Source organism: Parus major, chromosome 2, assembly GCF_001522545.3.
Source record: "Parus major isolate Abel chromosome 2, Parus_major1.1, whole genome shotgun sequence".
Lineage (NCBI taxonomy): Eukaryota > Metazoa > Chordata > Aves > Passeriformes > Paridae > Parus > Parus major.
This window is the reverse complement of record NC_031769.1, coordinates 41176128-41198297: the sequence shown is the minus strand read 5'-3', so window position 1 is coordinate 41198297 and position 22170 is coordinate 41176128. Positions and strand designations below refer to the sequence as shown.

The following is a 22170-nucleotide window of genomic DNA, read 5'->3' as shown; positions in this document are numbered from 1 at the left end:
GGGTTTGGTAAATGTTATGGTGGGAAATGTACATTGATGTCTCTAAGTGATCTTACGGGTTAACAAGCCAGACTGGCATCTTTTTCCATCATTGTTCAACCAATAATGGTTCTAAAAATGCTTTGTGTACCTGCATGGTCTTAGACCTACTATTAATGATTGTATCAACTTACAAACTCAGGTAGATAATTTTTTAAGCTCTTTTCATAGAGCCTTACTGACTGAATGTTAAGTGTCTGTGTACTGATGTAGTTAAGTAACTTCCTTTTGAACTACCAGACTAGTTTAAAAAAAAAAAAAGTCTTTTTATAGATTTGTAGAGTACTTTTCAAACAATGTAGTAGTTTTTCCTTCAGAGGGAGAGATGTCTGTGTTCTGGTTTTAGTTGGGTGTTTTTGGTTTTTTTTCTCTCTAAAATGACTAAGAGGTTTTTAACTAGTTTGTAAGGTTTGCTTAGACACCTGAGTTGGTGGGGGTTTCTTACGTCTGTGACTCTTGTTTGTACTGTGCATTACCTGTCATGCCCTGCTCACTTCATGCACAAGTCCTTGGAGGAGTTGAGGGTATGAAACACATGCCTGCAATTTAACTCAAATAGAAATTGCAAACCTTGAACAAAATGAAGCTCAGCCCCATGAAACCAATGTCAAACATGTTTTTTTTCCCCTCCTCCTCCTCCCCACCACCTTTAATTTGCTGTAGTTGTATGCCCCATCTTATAAAATTTTCACTACTGATTTATAAGTAGCATTGCCCCAGTGCAGGTTTGCATCGGGATCCAGGCTGATCTTGTCCTTCTTTGAATGTTGGGCATTTTGAATTGATTTGTTTTCTTGGTTTCCTCTTCCGTTATTTCTTTTCTATTTTAGTGACTGATCATGCTGCTCTCCTAATAACAATAAAATATCTCAGGAGGACAGACAGTGCTCTGCTTTTAATGAGCTGCTCAGAGCTTTTCTATCCAATTGGGAACGAGGCAGGCTGTGACAAGAATTGCCATGCTCCAAAAAGGGCATCACATTTTGACTTGGGCAAAAAGGCCAAGTAATTTTTACTTGTCAGATGTTGAGTACTGCAGAGAAGAAAGCATGACAGGTTATGTGCAAACTTTTACATAGAATAAGTGAACAAAATGTTAGAACCCTTGTGTTAATGGAGGCTTCTGAATGTATCTTTGTGGTCCATAGGGGGAAGGCTGAAGGATGTAGCAAGGAGATGATGTATCAGCTACTGGCAGCCTTAAAACAAAGTCAGTGTCTCTCTGGACTTTAAAATGTTCCTATGCAGTTTATTTTATTTTTGTTTAATCAAATAAATGTGAGGTTTTTTTCATGGCAACTCTGTGTGTGTGTTTCTGTACTACCAAGAAAAAGCCTTCTCTTCTATCAGGATGCAAAAAAGAAAAAGCCCCTCCTAGTTGTTTGTGCTGTTAGAAAAAGTCCTCATTGTCATGACTGGAGGAAAGAGTTGTGATATTGAACTCACTGCTTAAAACTGCATGCTTTTTTCCCCAATATCTTGCCGGAAAGTTTCTGGTTTAACTTTTCTAGGTCTATTTCTAGGTTTCCATTCCTTTACCTTGGCCACTGAAAGAATGGTTCTTCTGCATGGCAGTGTAAAGCAAAGCCACCAGAGCATTTAAAAAGTCTCTGGCATCTTACAGGGCAGACTGTCAACAAAATTGTGTAAAAGCTGCCCTTTTACTTCACAACCTTGGAAAAGGTTTAAAAAGAAATGGTTAAACATAGGAAGATGGTCTTCAAATAAGGTTTGAGAACTAAAGCCAGTGACTGAATTCCCAGCATGGCTAGCAGTGGAGGTGGAGTCCAGGCTTGGGAAGTGCTGGCTGCTTTAGCTTTTCTAAGCCAAGATGCCTTCTGGGCCTGCACAACTGTGGGGCTCTCAGCACCATGCTGTGCTCTATTCATCAAAATCCTTGACCAGGCCACTGCTTTCTTCCTGCTGGAGCAGCTGGGAATATGTCAGAAGCACAGAGATGACTTCAAGTGGGAGGGAGGGAGAAGGCCCTGTGGAGGTGGGGACAAAAACTGCCCAGGTGAGTTTGTCCGGCTTCCTTTGTTACTCTATTCCCTTGGCTCCTCTGTGCCCTCTTCCTGAAGACATCTGGAAGCCAGAAGCTCCCCGAACAGCAGGAGATGGCTCAGGGCACTGCTGAATGAGCGCTGTCCAGTCCTTGCACCGGGGCCGTGGGCAGAGCTAAAGGTTCTGATGCGAGGAGCAGCAGTGGCCATGGTGCAGGAGCGGTCCTGAGGCAGCCACAAGGCTTGTGCTGTGTGGAGGGGGAAAGGGAATGCACGTCCTTTCTCCTGCTGTGGGAATCGGAGCCGGTGCATGGCTGCAGGGGAGATCCTGGAGTAAGGGGGGAGTGGGGGGAGAGGGACAGGCACCCTTTCCTTCAGAAAGGGCCCAAACCACACTGAGCTTTATTGGCTTTACTGCTGAGCCTGGGCTGCTCGTGTTCCCCCTTTTTCTACAGAAGCACAGCTCACTGCTTTATTTGGCCTTCGCTTTCCTACCAGAGACTAAAAGCACCTGAGGGAAATGGATTGAAGGGAGAAGCCAGGTCCTTGGCTGCTGCCTCCCTTGATGTGTATTGATATTTACCTTTTGCTTTCTGTTGCTAGCAAAGGATGGGAGCTGAGAGCCGTCGTCACGGCTCCCCCGTGGCTCTGTGCGAGGCAGGGCAGCGGGGAAGCGGCGGAGCCGCTCGGGGGCTGAGCCGCCCGAGGGCCGCGGCTCACGTGGAAATGGCTGCGATAAGATGTGCTGTGCCTTATCTGGGAAACAACTGCATCCATCACCCAGCCCGGCCACGGCCAGAGCATCTTTTGCATGTGAATGCCCCGCATTCCTGGGGGGGCGGGGAAGAATCTTCTCTGTTCAGGGCCCGGGACCACACAGGGAGCATCTTGAACCTTTTTGTATTTAATCAGTCAATCTACGCTGACGTAAAGGATGTATCAGCTCCCTTTCTTCTTTCTTTCAGAAAGGTGATCGCTACTTACCTTTTCCTGATACTTTTTTTTATCCTTAGTGCTTCTAAATTGTTTGTCCCTACCTGAGGACAAGGGTGCATTGCAGCTCCTGCAGGGATAGAAAAAAATACCAAAAAAGGCAGCTACTGGGTTGTATTCTGAAAGGACTGAAAAGCAGGGCAGGCAGTTCTCTGACACTAGACTGGTTTCTTCAAGATGATGGATACAAACCCAGGGCTGTCCTGCTGCCTTTCTCTCCTGGACACATCTACGTTCCGTGACACTCATGTTACTGAGAGCAGAAGTGGCAGGAGCCAACTCCAAGGTGCTGGTTGGAGAAGCGACCTTCTTGGTGCTGGCTGGAGGCAAAGTACAATGCCAGCAGCACAGGGAGATGAAGTGGTAGCTCAGCTCTACCCTGGAAATTATCAGAATAGCTGAAATGGCACAAAACAGCTCTGGAGGGACTGTGGAAGGAGTGCTCTGCTCCTTACTGGGCTCCAATTATCCAATGCCTGCATTAGGTCTCAAGGCAGGATCATTCCTCCCCTCCTGTGGTCACAGTAACCTAAGGCTCCTTGATTATGCTGCCATCTTCCTTTGAGTAAAAGGCAGATTATTATTGTTTTTTTAAAAGAGAGAGGTATTCCTCTACACTAGAAACTAGATTAAAAAACTGCCACAACTGCCCCCCCAAAAAACACCTAACAGAAAAAAATCCCCAAACCCTCCCCCACCAAAACAAAAAAAAAAAACCATCCCAAACCCAACCTTTTTCTTATAGCCAGGCCCATGCCTCCTCTGTACCTGCACCATTGCACCTTTCTGTTGGGCAAAGGAAAACCAGGGAGGTGAGAAATAAAAACAGAAAGAAAAAAAGCCAACAGAAACAGGTTCCCTCCTTGTTGAGGATGTGCATGCTTCATATGTGTCAAAACAGCAGCCAACACAACAGCTCAACTGCTCCTTCAGCAGGACTTTAGTTCAGGTAAATGGTTCTCTCCCCTCACTGCTCTCCCCTGTATTCTCTTCAGAAAGAGCTGAATTACACACTTGGATAACCTTTTTTTTTGTAAATAAACTGTCACTCCCATTCAAAGCAGGTACCAATCTCCCATCATTCATGAAATAACCTTTACAAACAAAGCTTTTGGTTTACATCTTTTATTAAAAATTTACATAAACAAACACACTCCAGCAATTGGGGTATTCAGGTGTCCTAGGTTAAAAAAAATATACAAAATCCCAAGCCCCCACGATCAGGGCAGCAGCAGGTTTAAAGCACAACCTCACTTCCTTTGAACAGTGGTGAAAGCTGGCATCTGAATGGGCTGGATGGAGTGGACTGGCTGGAAAACAGGCTTTTTCCGCATGTCAGATAGTGTTTTCACAGAAGGGAGCAGCTGGTTCCTCTTGATGATCTGCAGTGCCAGCTGCGTGTTACCTACAAGACAAGTTTCAATTAAAAAACCCAAAATACCGTTTTATGACATATGAATTACTGTTCAGGGACAGAGCTGATGAGCCAGCCCTGGGCCCAGGCCAGGTACACCAACAATCCTTCCTCTCCAGTGAAATGCTGGCACAGATAGGAAAAGGCAGTAGACAACAGGAAATTTGAATAAAATAGTTTTGATTGAGTCCACCTATTCTTAGCTGAAGGCATTAAGCTTTTACCTCAGAGCTGGAAGATGCCAAAGCACCTTCTAATTTCCCAAAGGTCACCTCTCCTCTCTCCCAGCTGCACAGTGAGGTGTGCTAGATCTCACACAAAATGCTCTCACACTGTGACACTGCAGATGGTAATGCAAATGCCAAGGGGATAATAAAACGTGATTTTAAAAGAAGAAATCTGATTTTCAGCTGTATGTATGGTCCATCAAATAACCACCGATACACATGGAAAACTTACTCTGTTAAAAATTTAACTTGTAAAATTACAGGGCAAAAGACACTGAGTTCTGAGGAGAGTATTTCTCCCTCATACTTTCCTTTCTTTGAAGTTTTAGTTTCAGAAGAGATGCACCATTCTGTTGTCATTTATAGGACAAAAACCATCTTTAGCCTCTTAGTTATATACTTAGAAGAGGGTGAGAGATGTAAATCACACTTTCTACTCTCTTCTGCTCTGTACATCTTTGCTGCAGAAATAAAGGTTTCCAAAATTCCAATTTAGAAACATCTTTGTAAGAAAAGCTTTACAGAAGTCTCAATTCGAAATGCAAATGCTCAAATCTTCTGCCTGCCTGCAATGCAACATCACTGAAGGGGAACAGGCACACAGAACATTTCACAACATTTGGATGTGAAGTGCCCCCCAAGGGGCACAGGTCTGCAACCATGACAGCTTCAAACAGCAGCTGCACCAGTCTGCTCACACTGCAGAATTCAAGTGCAACCTTTCCAGTTTCCCACTATGTAGGGTCCTCCCCTCATACAAACGAAGTGAACCTTCAAAAGAAAGTGTTGTTGAAGAGAGAGGTATCAGTATTACAAGCTTTGCTGCCACACTTGCTACACAGGCCTTGACATAGCTGCTTTGGGAAACTTGAATTGTGGTTGCATTTTAAAGGAGAAAGCTTTTCAAACCTTCTTTATAGGATAAACCTCATCAAGGGTTTTACTAAGCCTATCCAAGACTTCTGACTTCTGCACTAAGATAGAAAACTTCAGCTCAGGAAATCAATGTTTAGGAGTGTGCAATAACAGGATGGCAATAAACGATGGAAGTGAAGGTGCTCATACGTGGGTCCTGCCTACTCCCCTCCTCCCTTTGTATCCCAAACTAAGGTGACAGAACATTTTCCAACTTACCATTCTGCAATTCAAGATACACAGCCAGCAGGATGGCCTCTGGAGGGATCTCTTTGGGGTGGATCAGCGAAGCAGCCTTTATTGAAAGAGGGTGGAGAGAAAAAGTGCTTGAGAGAATGATCCAGCACAAAGAAAGTGCCCCTTGACAAGATTGCTACCACCATCTTAGGTAATGAAACTAAATAACAATTCAACTAAGACCAGATTTTTCAAACTCATACACTCCATTCAGGTTTAAGCATGCAAGGAGAGACTGCAAGATGATCTACATAGCAAGATTGTTTCACACTAATTAGCAGGACCATCTGCTGTGTGCTTATGTTCATATGGATATGTATTTCTTGGGCCAGCCTAGCATGGTTTCCTGGTGAGGTAACAGGTGAAGAAAGTAACCTCCACTGCTCCAAAGTTCAGAATACAAAGTTAACAAGGCTTGTTCATCAGCTTTCCATGTACAACCATTTTTCATCTATGAAGTCAATAAATTTATTGTAGATGCAGAGCCCCACTATATTTTACATCCATGGGTGGCCTTGCACTGCTTTGGGCTTTACACAGGTGTTACAGAGCCCAAGCACAGACACCTGCCCCATCCTAAGAAGCCTCATGAGGAAAAAGAGCCAGACAACTGCCTTAAGTGGATGAGAGCCTCACAGGATTTGAACCTATTCACATACACAGCTACTGTGGAGCAATTTGGAAGCTGCTGTTTCAGTTTGTAGCTCAACAATGCATCCAAGCAGTCCTCCTGACAGACAGGAGTGGCTGCAAAAAGAGAAATATCATGACTGAAAGAGATGGGTCCCAGCCATGAGAAAGACTGAGTGATGTGACACAGGCTAAGTGGAGACAGCATTTTAAAAGCAGTACTTGAGAATTCTTGGGACAAGAGGCAGACAAGGAGCATACCTCCAGCAGAATTGCAGTTTGCTCTCACAGCCCTAAAGATAATAGTTCTGATGGTGAGTTATTAAATGACATTGGAGAAAACCTTCTCTGAATTATAGCAATTGCTACTAGACCACTGAAAAGACCACAAAAAACTCCAAACAAACACGTAAACTTTGAAAACGTGAAAAGGCTTCCCAGCCATCTTCCACTGTTGTCATATGACCTAAGGAAAATAAAAGGCTGCCTTATAGTGGTACTGAACTTTTTACACAAGTAAGAAATTTGGAATTATTTTTGTTTCTAATAGAGACTGGTTCATAAAAATGAAAGAAATCAATTATGTCAGCAGGGTCTGCAAATAAGCCTGGGCTGTGAAGTCACCAGAATTCACTGTGATGTGAATGGCACTTTGAAGGAAGTACATTTGTCCCAAAGCTGCCTTGAGATATGTTTTTCATACCTGATGAAGACACTTTCGAGCCTTATCATATTCACTCCTCAAGCAGTAAGCACTTCCAAGGTTAAATAACATCATTGTTCGTGCAGATGTGACCGAACTGGGGTAACACTGTGGTGTCTGCTTGCCAGCTGCAATTAAAAAAAATAAAATTCTTTTTGTTCTTACACATTTATTCCAATTGGCCAAGCAAGTTCTTGTACTCTGCTGAATACAGTGTCTGGTACTTACAAGATTCCATTGCCTCATTCTCTCCTTTGTCAGACCCTGCAAAGGGGGGAAAAAAAAAAACAAACAAACACAAACCCATCATGTTCTGTGACCTTTTTTAAAGGTTATTACAAAAATAATATAGATACAAATTTTCTGCTTTCTTCACAGTCTGACATTAAAGAGGGAAAACAGATCAGTTTGCTCAAGAGTTTATGTCATTTAAGACTTCCTATCTTCAGTGTTGTGCTTTTAAATCTGCAGATGGGTACAGTGAAGTTTAAACTGCAGGCATGTCACTGGAATCAGAGCTGCTGTAGATTTCACCATACAGATGGTTCTGAAGTACTTTTCTCTTATAGAATACACACTCCATCAAGAAGGCTAAGATACAGATTGACTAAGTTCTCCCCACTCCTACATCTCACTAAAGTAGACTCCAGTGGTATGACAAAGCCTGGTTTAAAGACCAAAAAGCTGGAAGAGATGGTATAAAACCCAAATGTAACCATAATAGCACATTTAACAAAAGCAGTTTTCAAAAATTTCTGTCAAACAAGTCAGGATACTACAATATACAGTCCTATTAATGCTACAGAATTAACCCCCTCATAGGAATGACAAACAAGGAAAAGACACACCAAACACAAAGCAGGAACTGAAGCCAGGAAAATAGAAACACAACAAAACCACAAACAACACCCTACCCCACCCCTGCAATAACCAACAGGTCTTAAAATAAAATGTCTTCATCATCATTATATTTGTGCCTACAAAGTTACAGCAGGAAGGCAGTTGAAAGCATAACCAGTTATAATGAAGTGTGGATGCATTAACCTTGATCCTGCTCATTTGAAGAGATCCCAAGGGAAACATCAGTGACATTCTCAGGGTTCAAGTGAGTGATGGCATCAGATATTCTGTCTAGAGAGATGAGAGCTTCTGCTGCATACAAATGCCCGAGAAACCTACAACAGCAAAGGGTCAGGGTATAATGTCAGCACAGCAATCCCCACAGTTTGTTATATGAGACAAACAATGCAGTTTTTAATGTGAGCACATGGGAACTATTACTGGGAACACTTGCATGGAAGATAACTTGCTCATAAGGTATTGTCATAATACCCAGTTCTACCATTTACTGCTTTTAGGCACCAAAGTTAAATAAAAAAAATTCCACACCTGAATAATGACAATTCATCCATGCACAGGAGTTGCCATTCCACAGAGAAAGTACCTTGGTGGGGCTTCATTCAGAGAATTAAGAAAAGCCACCCCAGAATGTGGATATATCTACAGTTTAAAGTGTTATATTATTTTACATTCAGTAAAAATAAAGTACCTATTTTCCTGGGACCAAGATACATACCTCTTTGTCTTTGCAAAAGACCAGTTTAGCAATTTCCTTCATTACCTAACAGTAACACAAAATTATGTGTTACCTTGCAAACTCCTCAAAGATCTTGCTAATACAATGACTGTGCAAAAGGATGAGTTCCTGCAGTACCATGAAGAACAGGAGCCAAAGAATTGAATTGGCATGGACCAGTTTAGAGCATGGTGCCAGCATTATATAAAAATAAGCACGTTACCTTGCCTTCCACAAGTACGTTACTAGTTTTGAAAAACATTACTGCTGTAAAAACCTCTATACTATCTATACTTTATCCTGTGCATTAAATGCACAGTGTCAGAAGGATAGGACTGAAGTTTCCTTTTTAGAATTTGTAGAGCTGTATGAGAACTGGTGGGTAAAAAAAAGAATGCACTTTGAATATCCTTCCAAAAAAATACAGTGCCAAATGAGAGGTGAACAAGAGAAACTGAAGAATGGAACCTATATAAGCAGCAATAGCAGGTGACATGACAGTCCTGCACATACAAGATCTGTTATCCCGAGTGATTGAGCAAACCTTCCCCTCTGAGGCTGTAGTTTCATAAGTAACCTTTCAGCTGTGTGGGTTTGGGCTGATGTTGGCTACCCACAGCTGCACATCCCTGTCCCTTGTGCTGTGCCAAGCATGTACAACCCCACAGTGAATCACGACAGAGACCTGATGGTCCTGCTGCTGCATGGGTCCCAGAGCTGCAGAAACAGCAACAAAAGCAGCAATTGATTCCAAATTTCATGGAATTCATACACAAAGGAGCGAATTCATGTTCCTGTGTGTCAATGGACATTTAGTCAGGGCTTCAACAAGAACAGGAGCAGGCCAAGCAATTCTTTGCATCAGACACAGATTTGGCAAGCAAAGAGACATTGGAAGCTTCAAGTCAGAACTCTCCAGTTAAAAACAGGCCTGAGAAAGAAGATAGGACTCCATCAGACTTACTTAAGAGACCCTGAGAGCTTTGGTTGCTGCAGAAGTTTATCTGCATGATTCAATGCCATAAGGTTATCCCCCAAAGCCAGAGCCACATAAGCACTACACGCAAGGATCGAGCACCTGAAAGGAAACAAAAAACAGACAAAAAAAAAAGGGGAAGGGGAGAGAGCCAATATGTTAAATGGAGAATTCTGTGACTCCAAATACACCTGATAAATTTTCTTTCTTGTTTAGTGGTAAAGAAATAAACTTTCAATAATGACTTCCCATCTAACTTTGAAGTAAAGGAGTTAGTTTTCATTCTTTATGGGCTCAACAATCCTACCAATATAAAACAAGGATCACCATAGTGTGCACAATAAGATTTTGCAGTTTTCATCATAAATAACAGACTAAAAAAAGATGGACTTCACCATGTGTAATTTTTCTCATGGACAGTTTCCCTTTCTCTTGTTACTGGTCTTGCCTTGGACTCTCATTTGTACTCCTCTACCCTCACCTTCTGTTGTGGAGAAGAATAGCAGATTTCTAGATTGCTGTAAGAATCTACAGACACACAGTACCTATCAATTAAGCTGTAACATATTTCACTCTTCTATTGTACAATGTCTGCACACGGGGAGACAAACACTGTAGAATTTGGCATTTCCACTTTTGTGTGCAATTGAGGGCTGTAACCCAGTGCCCAAGACTCTGACTGATCCATGGCATTTTGTTGCCATCACAGACTTGCTTATCTTTCCAAAACCAGAAAATCTCTGGCAGTTCATTTAATGAAATCTGAACTACTCACATTTTCCATCTTCAAACAATAACCCCACATCAGGATGCCATCATTAGGCCAAGCTTCACACTTTGTAATAACTGCCCCCCTCTCCAAACACCATTTTTGGGGATATTTTCCACTTGATAAAACATCATTCAGTGCAGGCTGCCTTGTCCTCAGGGCACAAGCCTCTGCCCGTGATGCCCTGCTGTGAGCAGGACTCTGTTCTTCTCCAGGGAGGACAAGTGGATGCTCTGAGTGGGGTCTCGCGTTGGGAGCGATGGGAGGAGAGCCGTCGGCTCTCCCGCTGGTAGGCGGGCTATTATTGCGCCAACCTTCTGGCAACTGTCAAGCCCACTTTTGGTCCAGCAGTAAGTCATGTAATTCATGGCAGGACCTGGGGTGCCTTTATTCCCCTTTCCCAGGAGGCATGCTCCTTAATTATGCACAAGCAGGATAAGAAACTTCTCCAGTGTTTCCCCCTACCCCCCACTTCCTCTCCACCGTGCCCAGATGTCACATCAAATCTGAACACATACAAAAGCTTGAGAGAGGGAGAGGAAAGCTTCCCCAGCTCAAGTCCCAAACCTAAAATATTTCTGAAAGGTTGTGACTGAGGAGGGGGATGGAATGGGGGAAACAAAATAACAGCCTGCTTCTAACTAACCTCTTTTTGTCTCTGCCTCAAGGAAGTACAGCTTTGAAATCAGCAGAGATGCTGAATGTCACCAGCAAAATACCCTTACGCACAAGTCAGGGCCTGCAGAGTTGGTTGCTACTGCCCTTCCTGTCAATGTGTCTTACATTTTCCACAACTTTTTTAAAGCCTATTTTTATTTCTTCAAGTGTAAATTCCAACACAACACATGCTCCAATCATGCAACAGGGATGAAACCTACTCCTCTGCACTAAGCATTAGTCACTGGGCCACATAAGAGCTGGCAGAAGCCTTCAGCAACAGCCATCTAAGGAGGCAAACATGCGGGTTTCCTCCCCTGCAGTTGTGTTCTTGCACTTGGATCCATTGTTGTGTTGGCTGAACCAAACGCTCAGGAGAGCTGACAGCCAACCGGAGCAGAAGAATTGCACCACAAGGGAAAAGCCAAACTAGTTTTTCACCCCGGTCAGGATTCTGACAAAACTCCACAGGTCGCCTTTGAGCGCGGCAGACTTCCAGCATCACCGAGCCTCCACATGCCCTAAATAAAACTGCCTTTGCACTAGGAAAAAGAAAAATGTTTTTTTAAACTGCCAGATCACGTCAAACAGCCTCTTGTATAGGTCTAGGCAACAGGATTTGTCAGCCCACACTGTAAGTTTATGGAACCCCAACTCCACATCTTGACTTGCCTTATTTCTCAGGGAAATGGCAAGCCAGAGCAAATCCAGTTCTTCAAAACTTAGTATGAGGGCACCAAAAATGACACTTCTAAGCCATTAAGAGAACATCACTAATCTGAAATAATTTCAAATAGCTAAACCAAACAATGGATACAAACTATCTACTTTTTATGTTTCAACACAGGCAAACAATACAAAATATTAAGAAATACAGAATGCAGACTGTGCTTACTGCAAGGGGAAAATCAGCAGCAGCAAAGGGAAGATGGGGAAGAACTACACAGTGGCTAAGAGTGAGGAAGAGAGTGAAACAGCAATGGGTGATAATCACTGTAAGCTTCTAGTATCATGACAGGGTCAAACAGGCACTGCAACCTATAAATGGATAACTGAGGCAAAACTGGGTAAGAAACAAATTATCTTACCCAGTTATCTAAACTGGGAGAAAACAAATGATCAAATTATTTCTTTATCTCTGTCTGCTTTGAGGGGGAAAATTAAGGTTCTCACACAAAGACCATTTATCTAGGGAGAAAGACTATAACAAGGCCTGTTGCTGCCCATCTCAACTTTAACAATAAAATCCACAAAATTTTCCAAATGTAGCACTGTGGTCTACCAGAATTTCTTTTCTCTTGATATACCCAAACAGTGTTAGGTGGTTGTGGAGTGTGGAACATACCACAGCCTGACAGCAGAGCAGGGGAATTGGCTTCTCCAAGGATGAGAAGCAGCGAGGAAAATTGTTTGGAAGAAGCTCAGAAGAAAAACCTGGAGTTTCTTCTTCCAGTGCATAAATTCTTAGCAATGATGGGTGTCCTCAGACTTCTGCTTGTTGCTTTTAAATCCTTACAATTGAATTATTGCCTATTATGAGAATAGTCCATTCCACCAATTTTCTAGATGGTATTTTTAGCTTTTAAAAACTTCTTGGGGGCAAAGGTAAGTCAGGTATTTTGAACTCTTACAAGGATGCACAACTGTATAAAATCAGTCCCTTTTCAGTTCTAGAAGCAACAGATGTTTTTCAACTCAGTGACTTACAAAAAAAAAAAAACTGAACAGATACCTATTCCTTAGAATAATCCTTGACAACATCCAGAATTTTTTTCTTAATTTTCCCTGACTCAACAAGAATTTCAATTTTCTCACTTAGCTCTTTAGTGAGCCAGGCTAAATGAATTTACTATTTACAATATAAATATACAAGACTACTATATGAATGTAATGTATTTTGCTCTTCACATGTCCAGAAGCCTAGAAACAGTTTCAGCAGGATCACTTTCTAGTAATATGTAGTTCTCTAGATTAAACCAAAGCATGTAGTGAAAAAAAATCAATGCTTTTCCTTTCCTTGTATGAAGTTCTTTACCAGAAGCAGCTCACTTCTTGCTGAACTGCTAAGTTTTTTCCCGACATGTTGTCAGATTTCATCAGTAGATAACAACAGCTGATTGTGAAAGATAAAACTACATATTAAAAAAAAAAAATCACAAAGTGATATTGTGTAATTTTGACATGTGGCAGCCACATTTTCAACAGTCAGGAGAAAAATCCCACAAAACCCACAAGCAACCCACATCACTGTTTTTAATCCAGCGTGTTCTATTTCAAGCAGCACACTCTTGTACCACTTCAGAATAAATAATCGACATTGCCTCACAGATTCCTCCTGAAGTGCTTTTAAATGAGTACAAGAAGATTTGCTACATGTAGTGGAGCAAAGGAAAGGTTAAGCTGGTCATTATAAAACATAGGTTACCTGGGGTTAGGCTGAAATAGAATGTTTACCTAAGAGTTCAAGTGGGAAATTATTGTATGCTTTGTCCATAATGGAAGCTTAAAACAGATTTCTTTTTTCTAAACAGGTGCAAGCTTTATAGTAAGAGATTTTCAACAGGCTGGAAGCCACCTGAAATAATTATATACCATTTACCAGTAAATGGTAATCTTGTTGGGGAAAAGTAAAGAGGCTTCAGATAACATGATACTTATTTACACACATGTGAGTTATTCTATCTGGAGAACACTCAGACTCCTGAACAAGCAGTTTAAGGATCTTTGAGAACACATAAGAAATCTACAGTGAAATTTTACTTGTTTTTCCATTGTGAGAAAGTCAAATGCCTAGACAGAGGTAGTTTTGCTTTCTATTTAATGCAAACTATGGATTTATTCCTGCTGAAAGGAACACCATTCTCATTGGTAAAAGCAGCTATGCTGTTTCCCACTTTAATTTTTTTCCCATCCAAGAAGCATATAATGGAGGGACTGAATTCCAAACTAGCCTTATTGTGGTTTTAGAAGGAAAAGGTACATACAGTAATTTCCATCCCTTTCCACCAATGTTAACAGCCATTCTCAGGTTTTTAGATTTGTCCTTATGTGACTTGATATTTTCAGTTTTGCCCAATATATAACACCAAACTTACAATACTGGGATCAAACAGACCAAGCTACTTAAGTTGAAATTCTGGATGGTTTCTATTGCTCAGATTCAAAGCCCAAAAGAAAGGGAGCACACACATTTGAAAAAAAAATTACCAGCTACAATTCAACATCACAGGTGCCTACAAAAAAAAAAAAAACCAACACAAAACCAACTAGGAATCACAATTAAGAAAGAGGCTTATTTAATAGTGGATATTTTATATTATTTACTTGCCTTAAATTCTCCAATTCCTGTTTCTTCAAAGGTGAAGAAGGAGGAGCTGCAATGAATTTATCCCCTTCATGACTTTTATTGCTAGAATAAAAACAGTGTATTATTATAATAAGCAATTTAAAAATTGTCAGTGTATTTATTCACTTCATTTAAAAGAACATAAAAAATTCTGCAGCCTAAAAGAAAGGGAAATGAAGTTATGCAGAGATTGAGGCACATGCTCTTATCCTAACCATTCTATTTGAGAAGGAAGAAGTGGGACACTTGCTGGAAAGGACTTGACAGACAGACCAAACAACCTACACCATTCTTCACAGCCTTGAGCTATTTTTGGACTTCAGTGTAGGATAAGCATTTTTAACTGGAGGGATACAGAATTTGCTGCATTTGTAGCTTCTCTTCTTTTAGCCTGTCAGAAAAGTGGTAAACTAGCTTTCTCTAGACATCTTAAAAACTAGTTACATAAATATTCTAGAAAGATAACCTATGAAGTGCTACATCTTCCTTTAGACTTCTAGCTACCCTACATTACACATATATTATAAATTTACCTTTTTTCCTTTTTTTTCCTTTTTCCAAATAAAATTCTACTTTCTTAAAATTACACCTCATTTGTTTGGGGGCAGCATATGGGGAATATTAATTCTATCTAAGTAGTATGAAACTTCACCCTCCAATAAGCTGAAAGAACCTCTGGAATAAGAATTGAAGAGACAGCTAATGCCAGTGTCTTGGCAGAGAGAGACACCAAGATCTAGAAAAAGATTTAAAAGAAAATTCAGAATTGAAACTTAATCTGTCCACTTAACAAGAACTTAATTTATGAATGTAATATCTGTTTATTACAAACAGGTAAGATAACTCCAACATTCAAAACATACAGCAGAAAACTCCAAGGTAATCCATACTCAATACTGCTGTAGAGTATATACTTCATGTCTTTACCAAAAATTAGATTAAAAAATACCTTTGACCACTAAAAGTAATCACTGTTTTCTTGTGAATAAGAGAAGAATCTGCCTTAAGAGTCAGCTTGCTCAATTAGTGGGATTTGCTTTAAAACCATCCTGTTCAATTAGTGTGATTTTCTTCAAATGCCTTGTATGTTTTACTGTTCTCTCACAGAGGTTCCCTTGTCAGAAGGAACAAATCCTTAGAGAACCTTTCAGAATGTGACACAGAAATTCAAGAACAGCCTCTTTTGTTGGATATTTTGAGATTGGCAATGACTACTGGTAGATATGAGGGAGTCCTTTCTTTAGCTTTTTTCAGCTGAAGAAGCATCTGGTTTTGAAAGCAGAAGGTAGCAAAGGATCTTCCCATACAGGGCATGTTTTCCTTTCCTCACTCCTACAAAAATAAACAAAAAACACCCTAATAGAAAACAAAAAAGGAGGTCTTGTCTGAGCAAGTGCCACCATTTTGTTTTCATCACTGCCCCTTAGTGAGCCCCAAAAGATTAAAATTTAAGTCCTATTTAAACCAGAGAAGCCTCATCTCAATGGGCTGCATATATACTTGCCAGAGAATCTCCAGCCTTAGTAAAGAGAAAAAAAGAAAAAAAACCCTACAACAAACAACCAAACAAAAAGAAAAACCCACAACCACCCCCTAAGCCGTCTGTGACTTTTATAAATCATTTGGTCACTTGACAAGATAGATTGTAATTGGAAAAACAGGATTATAGAGAACAGCTTTCAAATACTGTTGCAACAGTAACAGCCACTGACCCCCAGCCACAGTCTATCTGCAGACAACCTCAGAATATATGAGGATGCACCTTGTGCCTATACAATACAGTTTGTGTGCAGTAAATCCTGCCTTGTGACAAATGGATCTTATCTTCTTAACACTTATTGGTACTCAGGTCTGACAAAACCAGTGTTTTTTCATTACACTCTAAGAAGTTCTACCACAGACACTTTTTCCAGATGAGTTATTGTAACATTTCCACTCAAAATGGTCTTTAATGAAAGTGCAGACTATGATCAAAAGTTACTCTTTGAAAGGAAGTCCAGAATATATGAGGTAATGCAATAAATTAAACCACCTTCCTTTAACATAGTATCTACAAATTACTTTTTCAGAAGCTTTATTGACAAAAAAGATTTTTCTTAAATTCTTTTCTGCAAAATATGATTTATTAAGCAAAAGCTCCATGCTGCTTTCCTACTTGCGTTCTAAACCTAGTTTCCTATTTTAATGGAAACACAACAAAGTATACTAGGGCTGATGAATGTCAAATCTGATCATAGGGAAATGTTTACAACTGAGTTTCCAGACATTCATATATATATATATATATATATATTGAAGTCCATGGCACACGTGTGTGCACACACAAAATCACTGTAACATGTGAAACTTCACTTACAATTAGAGAAATACCAATATGCACAGCAGGAGGGTGTGGGAAAACATAACATTTACAGCACAAAAAAAAAAAAAAAGATGGCCAAGGGAAAAAATAATTTCACTGTCTAATTTAATAAAAGTTGTTAGGGACAGGAGGAATCAACTTAGTATTTTATTCTTAAATTAAAACAACAGGGATATAAACAATTTCCTTGAACAGGCCAGCACTGTGAAGAGAATTTACAAATATGTTCTATTTTTCTGCTGGCCAAACAAGGTAAGTAGCAGACACAGACTGCTGGCCCACAGTTACTCTGGACACAAAGAAAGGTTTATTCAATTCTGTTTACCTGCATGCTTCACTGCTTTCAGTGTTTTCTGTATTTCCCCCCAGCTGATTACTTGTTTTAGATCCATTTTCCTGCTTGGGCTCCTGTTGATCTTCTGGCAGTAGCAGCAAGGCATTTCTTAGACAAATCGCTGCAAACTCCATGCTGGCTACTGGTATTGCTGAGGACTGCCCATCACTTAAAGAGAAACAGAAGTTGACAAGTAAGTAGCAATCCTACTAAATTAAAAATAAAAGCAGAGCTCCAGAAATATCTGAATACAGAGAAAACTTCACCCTAAAAATGTTAAATAATGCTTTAATATACCAAATTTAATTTATGAGCATATAGTATCTTGTTATTTTTACATATTGAAAATACATCACAATGCCCAAATAGATTCTACCATGTAACTTCTTGATTTCACTTACTGAAGTTTTATGGCAGAGCAACTAGATTCTTCCTGCACTTTTCTAAAGTGGATTACTGAAAATATATATATTCTAAGTGAGAAAAGGAGGACAGATTTAGCTATCTGAAAATAAAAATTTCAGCTAAATGAATTTTAAGCTTTAATGCTCATCTTACTTACAACAAACACACAGTTAAGCCCTCTGCTGGTTATCACAGAGGAGGCACAAAATGATGTTTAAGACTCTTCAAGCATTTTTGCATGCCTCTCTCTTCACTACATGAACAGTTATTCCATAACAGTTAAAATCTCTGATAAACAGATATGCATCCTTAACAAAGCTATAAAAACAAATAAATAACCCATGGAAAACATACTCACTTATAAACAACATTCTGTATGGACTGGGATGCTAGGACTATCTTACGGTGGTAGCCTTGACCTACTATTGATTGCACAATTCCCTTTTTGCTGGGAAGACCTTTAGTCTCTTGTTCTGATGTCTAAAAGGAAAAAGGGAAAAAAAAAAAGAGCTTAAATGTCAAGGCTATTGAATGAGAGCTGGACAAAATAAGTGAAGGCTGAAAGAAGACCTTGAACCCTGCTAAAATATAAGAATAATGGATACAGTTTTAAATCTAAAATACAATGAAGGATCAAGCACCTTCTATTGTCTTTTGTTGCAGAGGGGTTTTACTGCACACAGTGTAAGCACAGATTAGTTCTGACAGCTTGTCTGATAGCCTACTGACCTAGTTTCTCCTCTGTTTTGAAAGCAAAAGAACAATGAACCAAGTCATATTAAAAGAACTGACAGGATATCTAAAAAGAAATAATTTGATCTGCCAAATAACATTCAGTCTTGGCACTGTAATGCTTGCCATCTTCTGTCCCTGCTTACACAGCACTCGAAACGCTCTTTGGAAAAGCTGCACCCAAACTGTTCCACAGGGAGCACAAAGCTGAACAACAACATATGCAAAGATACATTAAATTAACTTGTTTAATGGGTTGTTGAGTATGTAGAAACATTATGGGGGTCAAATGAACTTAAAGTACCCTAATTGTCAGTCCCAAGAATTATCTCTACACCATGTTTACTGGGGTTTGTTTGGCTGTTTTACCATGAGCCATCTTAACTTCATTGGTAAGTTTAGTGAGTGATGAGGAGTTGCAATTTTAAGAAAAAACTTACCCTAAATCTGGATTTTCAATAGTTATCACTTAAAAAAAAATAAATCAGAATCTATTGCAAAAATATTGACATAGTAGCATTTACTGCCAAATAAAAAACACATACACTGAAGTTGCATATGAAGCACATATTTCAAAAAGGGTGTTTGAAATGCAGGTGTTTAAAAGGGAATCTTCTTCCATTTATATTTTATAAACTAAAATACTAAAGTGGGTGAAAATTAGCTCCAGTGAAATTGCTTTTCTGCATGGTTCTCAGAGCATAAGTATGAATCTATACTTAAAGGAATATTACTGCAAATTGAGTTACAAGGCCAAATTAAACATATTATTGACTTTAGGGCCTCACTTGTCATGTTGCAAATCTAACAATTTAAAGACACTTTCTCTTTGCCTTTAATATTAATAGCACCCAAAGTTAATTTTTTTCTTTTAAGATTACAAATTTAGGGAACAACAAGCTGGTTTTTTGACATGAATTCAAGCTCTCTGGTACACCACACAGCATCATAACTGTACAGGAAGAAAGCCTCAGGAACATGGCATAATCTACTACTTTGGCTAGTCTGCAGTAAATAGGGAAATGCCCTATAAGGATCTGTATTTCCCTTTTCCAGACTGCTTAACACACAATCCTAGTTGTAATCCTAGTTGTGCAAAACCTAATCCACTCTCATACTCAGCTTTTCACTAGAGATGATCAGATGTGTCTTCTTTATCTATGTGTGACTTGTACCCAGTAGGATGGATATAGAAAACTGAAAAATTAGTATGAAGAAAGCTGTTCTTCCTGCATTTGCTGTGCTTTATAAAACTCAGGCAATCTGACAAGTGGCACATACAGAATCAGTCAGTCCAGTTTTGACCTAACACTCTTGAATCTTCAGTGCTCTGCCTCTGAAATTGGTATATAAGCAAACCTCTGCTATAAAGTTATATCTTTTTTAAGTTTTCTGAAATGGAGATACCAAAATATTGAGTACTATTTAAATTCCCAAGAGAAAAGTTATTAATTTTGTATTTGGAAGTGTGCAGTAAATAAATGCACAGAGGCCACCCTGAGAGGAAAAACAAAGAATTCAGGGGTGTGGGGAAATAGAGTGAATTTAGCTATTTGTTCAATTCATTCCAAATATTCTGTGTAAGGAGTGAAATGGGTATACTGTGAGAATAACTGCATGGGAACAGGCAATTACAGATTACATCATTACTTCCCCACACTTAAGGGGTGAATTACAGTTTTACATGGTAATAAGTACAGTGTATCTAAATTTCACAGATGTATTGTTTAGGTGCAGTTTTTTTCTTCTAAGAGCAAATGATGCTGTCCTCAGTTCTGTGAATTTTATCATATGGGTTTATCCTAAACATACATGGATCAACAGGCTGAAAACAAGATGTCCCAGAGGACATGCAATATGCCTGCCATCAGCAGGTTTCCACCAGCTTTGCCAGGAAAAGAAGATGAAGACATGGCAATTAGAGATTCTGTTTCCCAGCAGTTGTGATGCCAACAGCTTCAGGATGGAGAAGGCTGATCATTGCTTCCTCAGTCTCTGTCACTTTCAGGCTACTCACACTACAGTCTCACCCTGCTTAATCTCTAGTGGACAATAAGTGAGGATACAGTGAAACTTCAGATGAGCTTTGGCTGCATGAAGAGAAAAAGGACATATGCAAAGAGTTCCCTTCAGCTGTTGCAGCTCCAGATTGAACACATAGAAATACATATACACAAGAAAGAATTCATCTGGATTTACAGAGGTGTTACAAGATCAGGCCTTCAAAATACACAGCTTGACTCTAGGTATTAGTTCTACCTTTCTGTAACCACATGCCATTCCTAAGAAGAGTTTTCCAAAGCTACTTACCCCTTTATTGGCAGCAATGCAGCATTCTGCTATTCTCAGCCACAGACGAGGGTTTGAGTGATATACCTGGACTGCCTCAATCAGGCATTCAAAGGCAGCTAAGGGCCTCCCAATATGCAAGAGCTGAATTCCACAGTTATAGAGCAACTCATATCGTTTGTTAGTCAGTAGTGTACACATGGGTCTCCCTGAAAATTTTTTACCTGCAGAAAAGGATTACATCATATTGGATGTGAAGCTCAAGAGAGTACGAAACTCTAAGAGGAAGAGAGAAGCTGAGAGAAACACCCCAAAGATACCAAAACACCCTCTCATTGCTGAAATCCACTAGCCTCCCTCTGTAAATTACTTTCATACCAAAACTGATTTCAGAGACAAATAAATTGTATTCTTAATAAAGATTGTAGTACATTAAATGCTAACCTTATACATTCCTTATCACACAAGCTAAGTGTTGCACAATAATATTAAATCCCAGATTTCTGAGAATACACATCTACACATATTCCAAAGAATACAGATTCCAGAAGAAAACCACTTTGCTATTAAGCATAAAACACTTTCTGTCTTCACATCAATACCTAAGGCTCCACTTAGGTCCAGGGGAGAAATAGGAAAAACAATAAAAATGCCCGATAGTGAGTAAATTTTAAAGAAAACAAGAAATGAAAACAATTATAACTTCATCATAAAATGATGAAGGCTGAGTGATGAGGCCCTCTATAGTCAGACAGGAGAGGCCTCACATTCACAAGCTCTGGTCCTGTTCTCTGGGACAACACAGAAGGCCTGGAATGTGTTTCTGGTAACTTCCTTCTCCAAATGTTGAAGGAGTCAATGAGGACAGGTCCATACTGGACCTCATTCTTACCAACAAGGTGGGGCTCATTGGGACAGAGAAACAGTGGAGTTAAAGATCCTTAGGACAGCAAGAAGTATGTACAGCAAGCTCACTACTGTGGATTTCAGGCAAGTAGACTTTGGCATCTTGTAGGGTCTGATTGGTAAAAAACCATGGAATAAAGCCCTGAATGGAAGAGGAGCCCAAGAAAGCTGATTAATATTCACGGACCACCTCTCCCAAGCTCAGGAGTGATGTATCCCTACAAAGAAGTCAGGCAAAAATGCCAAGAGGCCTCCTTAACATGGAGCTCCTGGACAAACTCAAATACAAAAACAAGCCTACAAAGGGTGGAAGCAAGGACCAGTAACCTGGGAGGAAGACAGAGAAACTGAGCAACCAGGGATCAGGTTGGAAAGCTAAAGTCCTGAAAGGATTAAATCTGACCAGTGACATCAAGAGCAACAACAAAATCTTCTACAGGTATGTTGGTGATAAAAGAAAGACATGGGAAAGTGTGAGCCCCCTCCACAAGGAAACAGGAGACCTGGTTACCCAGAATAGGGAGAAGGTATCCTTCATGCCCTGATGGTTCTATATATATATTGCCAGCAGGACCAAAAATAACCTATGCAAAATAGGTCACAAAAACTTTTTTTATTTATACCTCCCTAACTGATGGACAAAGTCTATAAACGAGA

The 22170-nt window shown here is 40.0% G+C and overlaps 1 protein-coding gene across 3 annotated transcripts in view; it reads right to left on the bottom strand.

The window, feature by feature from the left end:
* Positions 1-4144: 4144 nt before the first annotated feature.
* Positions 4145-22170, bottom strand: part of CNOT10 (CCR4-NOT transcription complex subunit 10) — a 32172-nt gene continuing 14146 nt past the window's right edge. For 2 of the 3 annotated variants that reach the window (XM_015619504.3, XM_015619505.3), the window contains exons 10-19: positions 20629-20831; positions 17945-18066; positions 17173-17349; positions 14468-14548; positions 9702-9815; positions 8206-8336; positions 7390-7425; positions 7162-7289; positions 5811-5886; positions 4145-4440 (exon numbers count right to left, since the gene is read on the bottom strand). In XM_015619504.3, the coding sequence (XP_015474990.1) occupies positions 4286-4440; positions 5811-5886; positions 7162-7289; positions 7390-7425; positions 8206-8336; positions 9702-9815; positions 14468-14548; positions 17173-17349; positions 17945-18066; positions 20629-20831 (1223 nt within the window). In that variant the 3' untranslated portion in view covers positions 4145-4285. The remainder of the gene's footprint in view (positions 4441-5810; positions 5887-7161; positions 7290-7389; positions 7426-8205; positions 8337-9701; positions 9816-14467; positions 14549-17172; positions 17350-17944; positions 18067-20628; positions 20832-22170) is intronic. The other variant, XM_033511915.1, reaches the window with a different exon arrangement.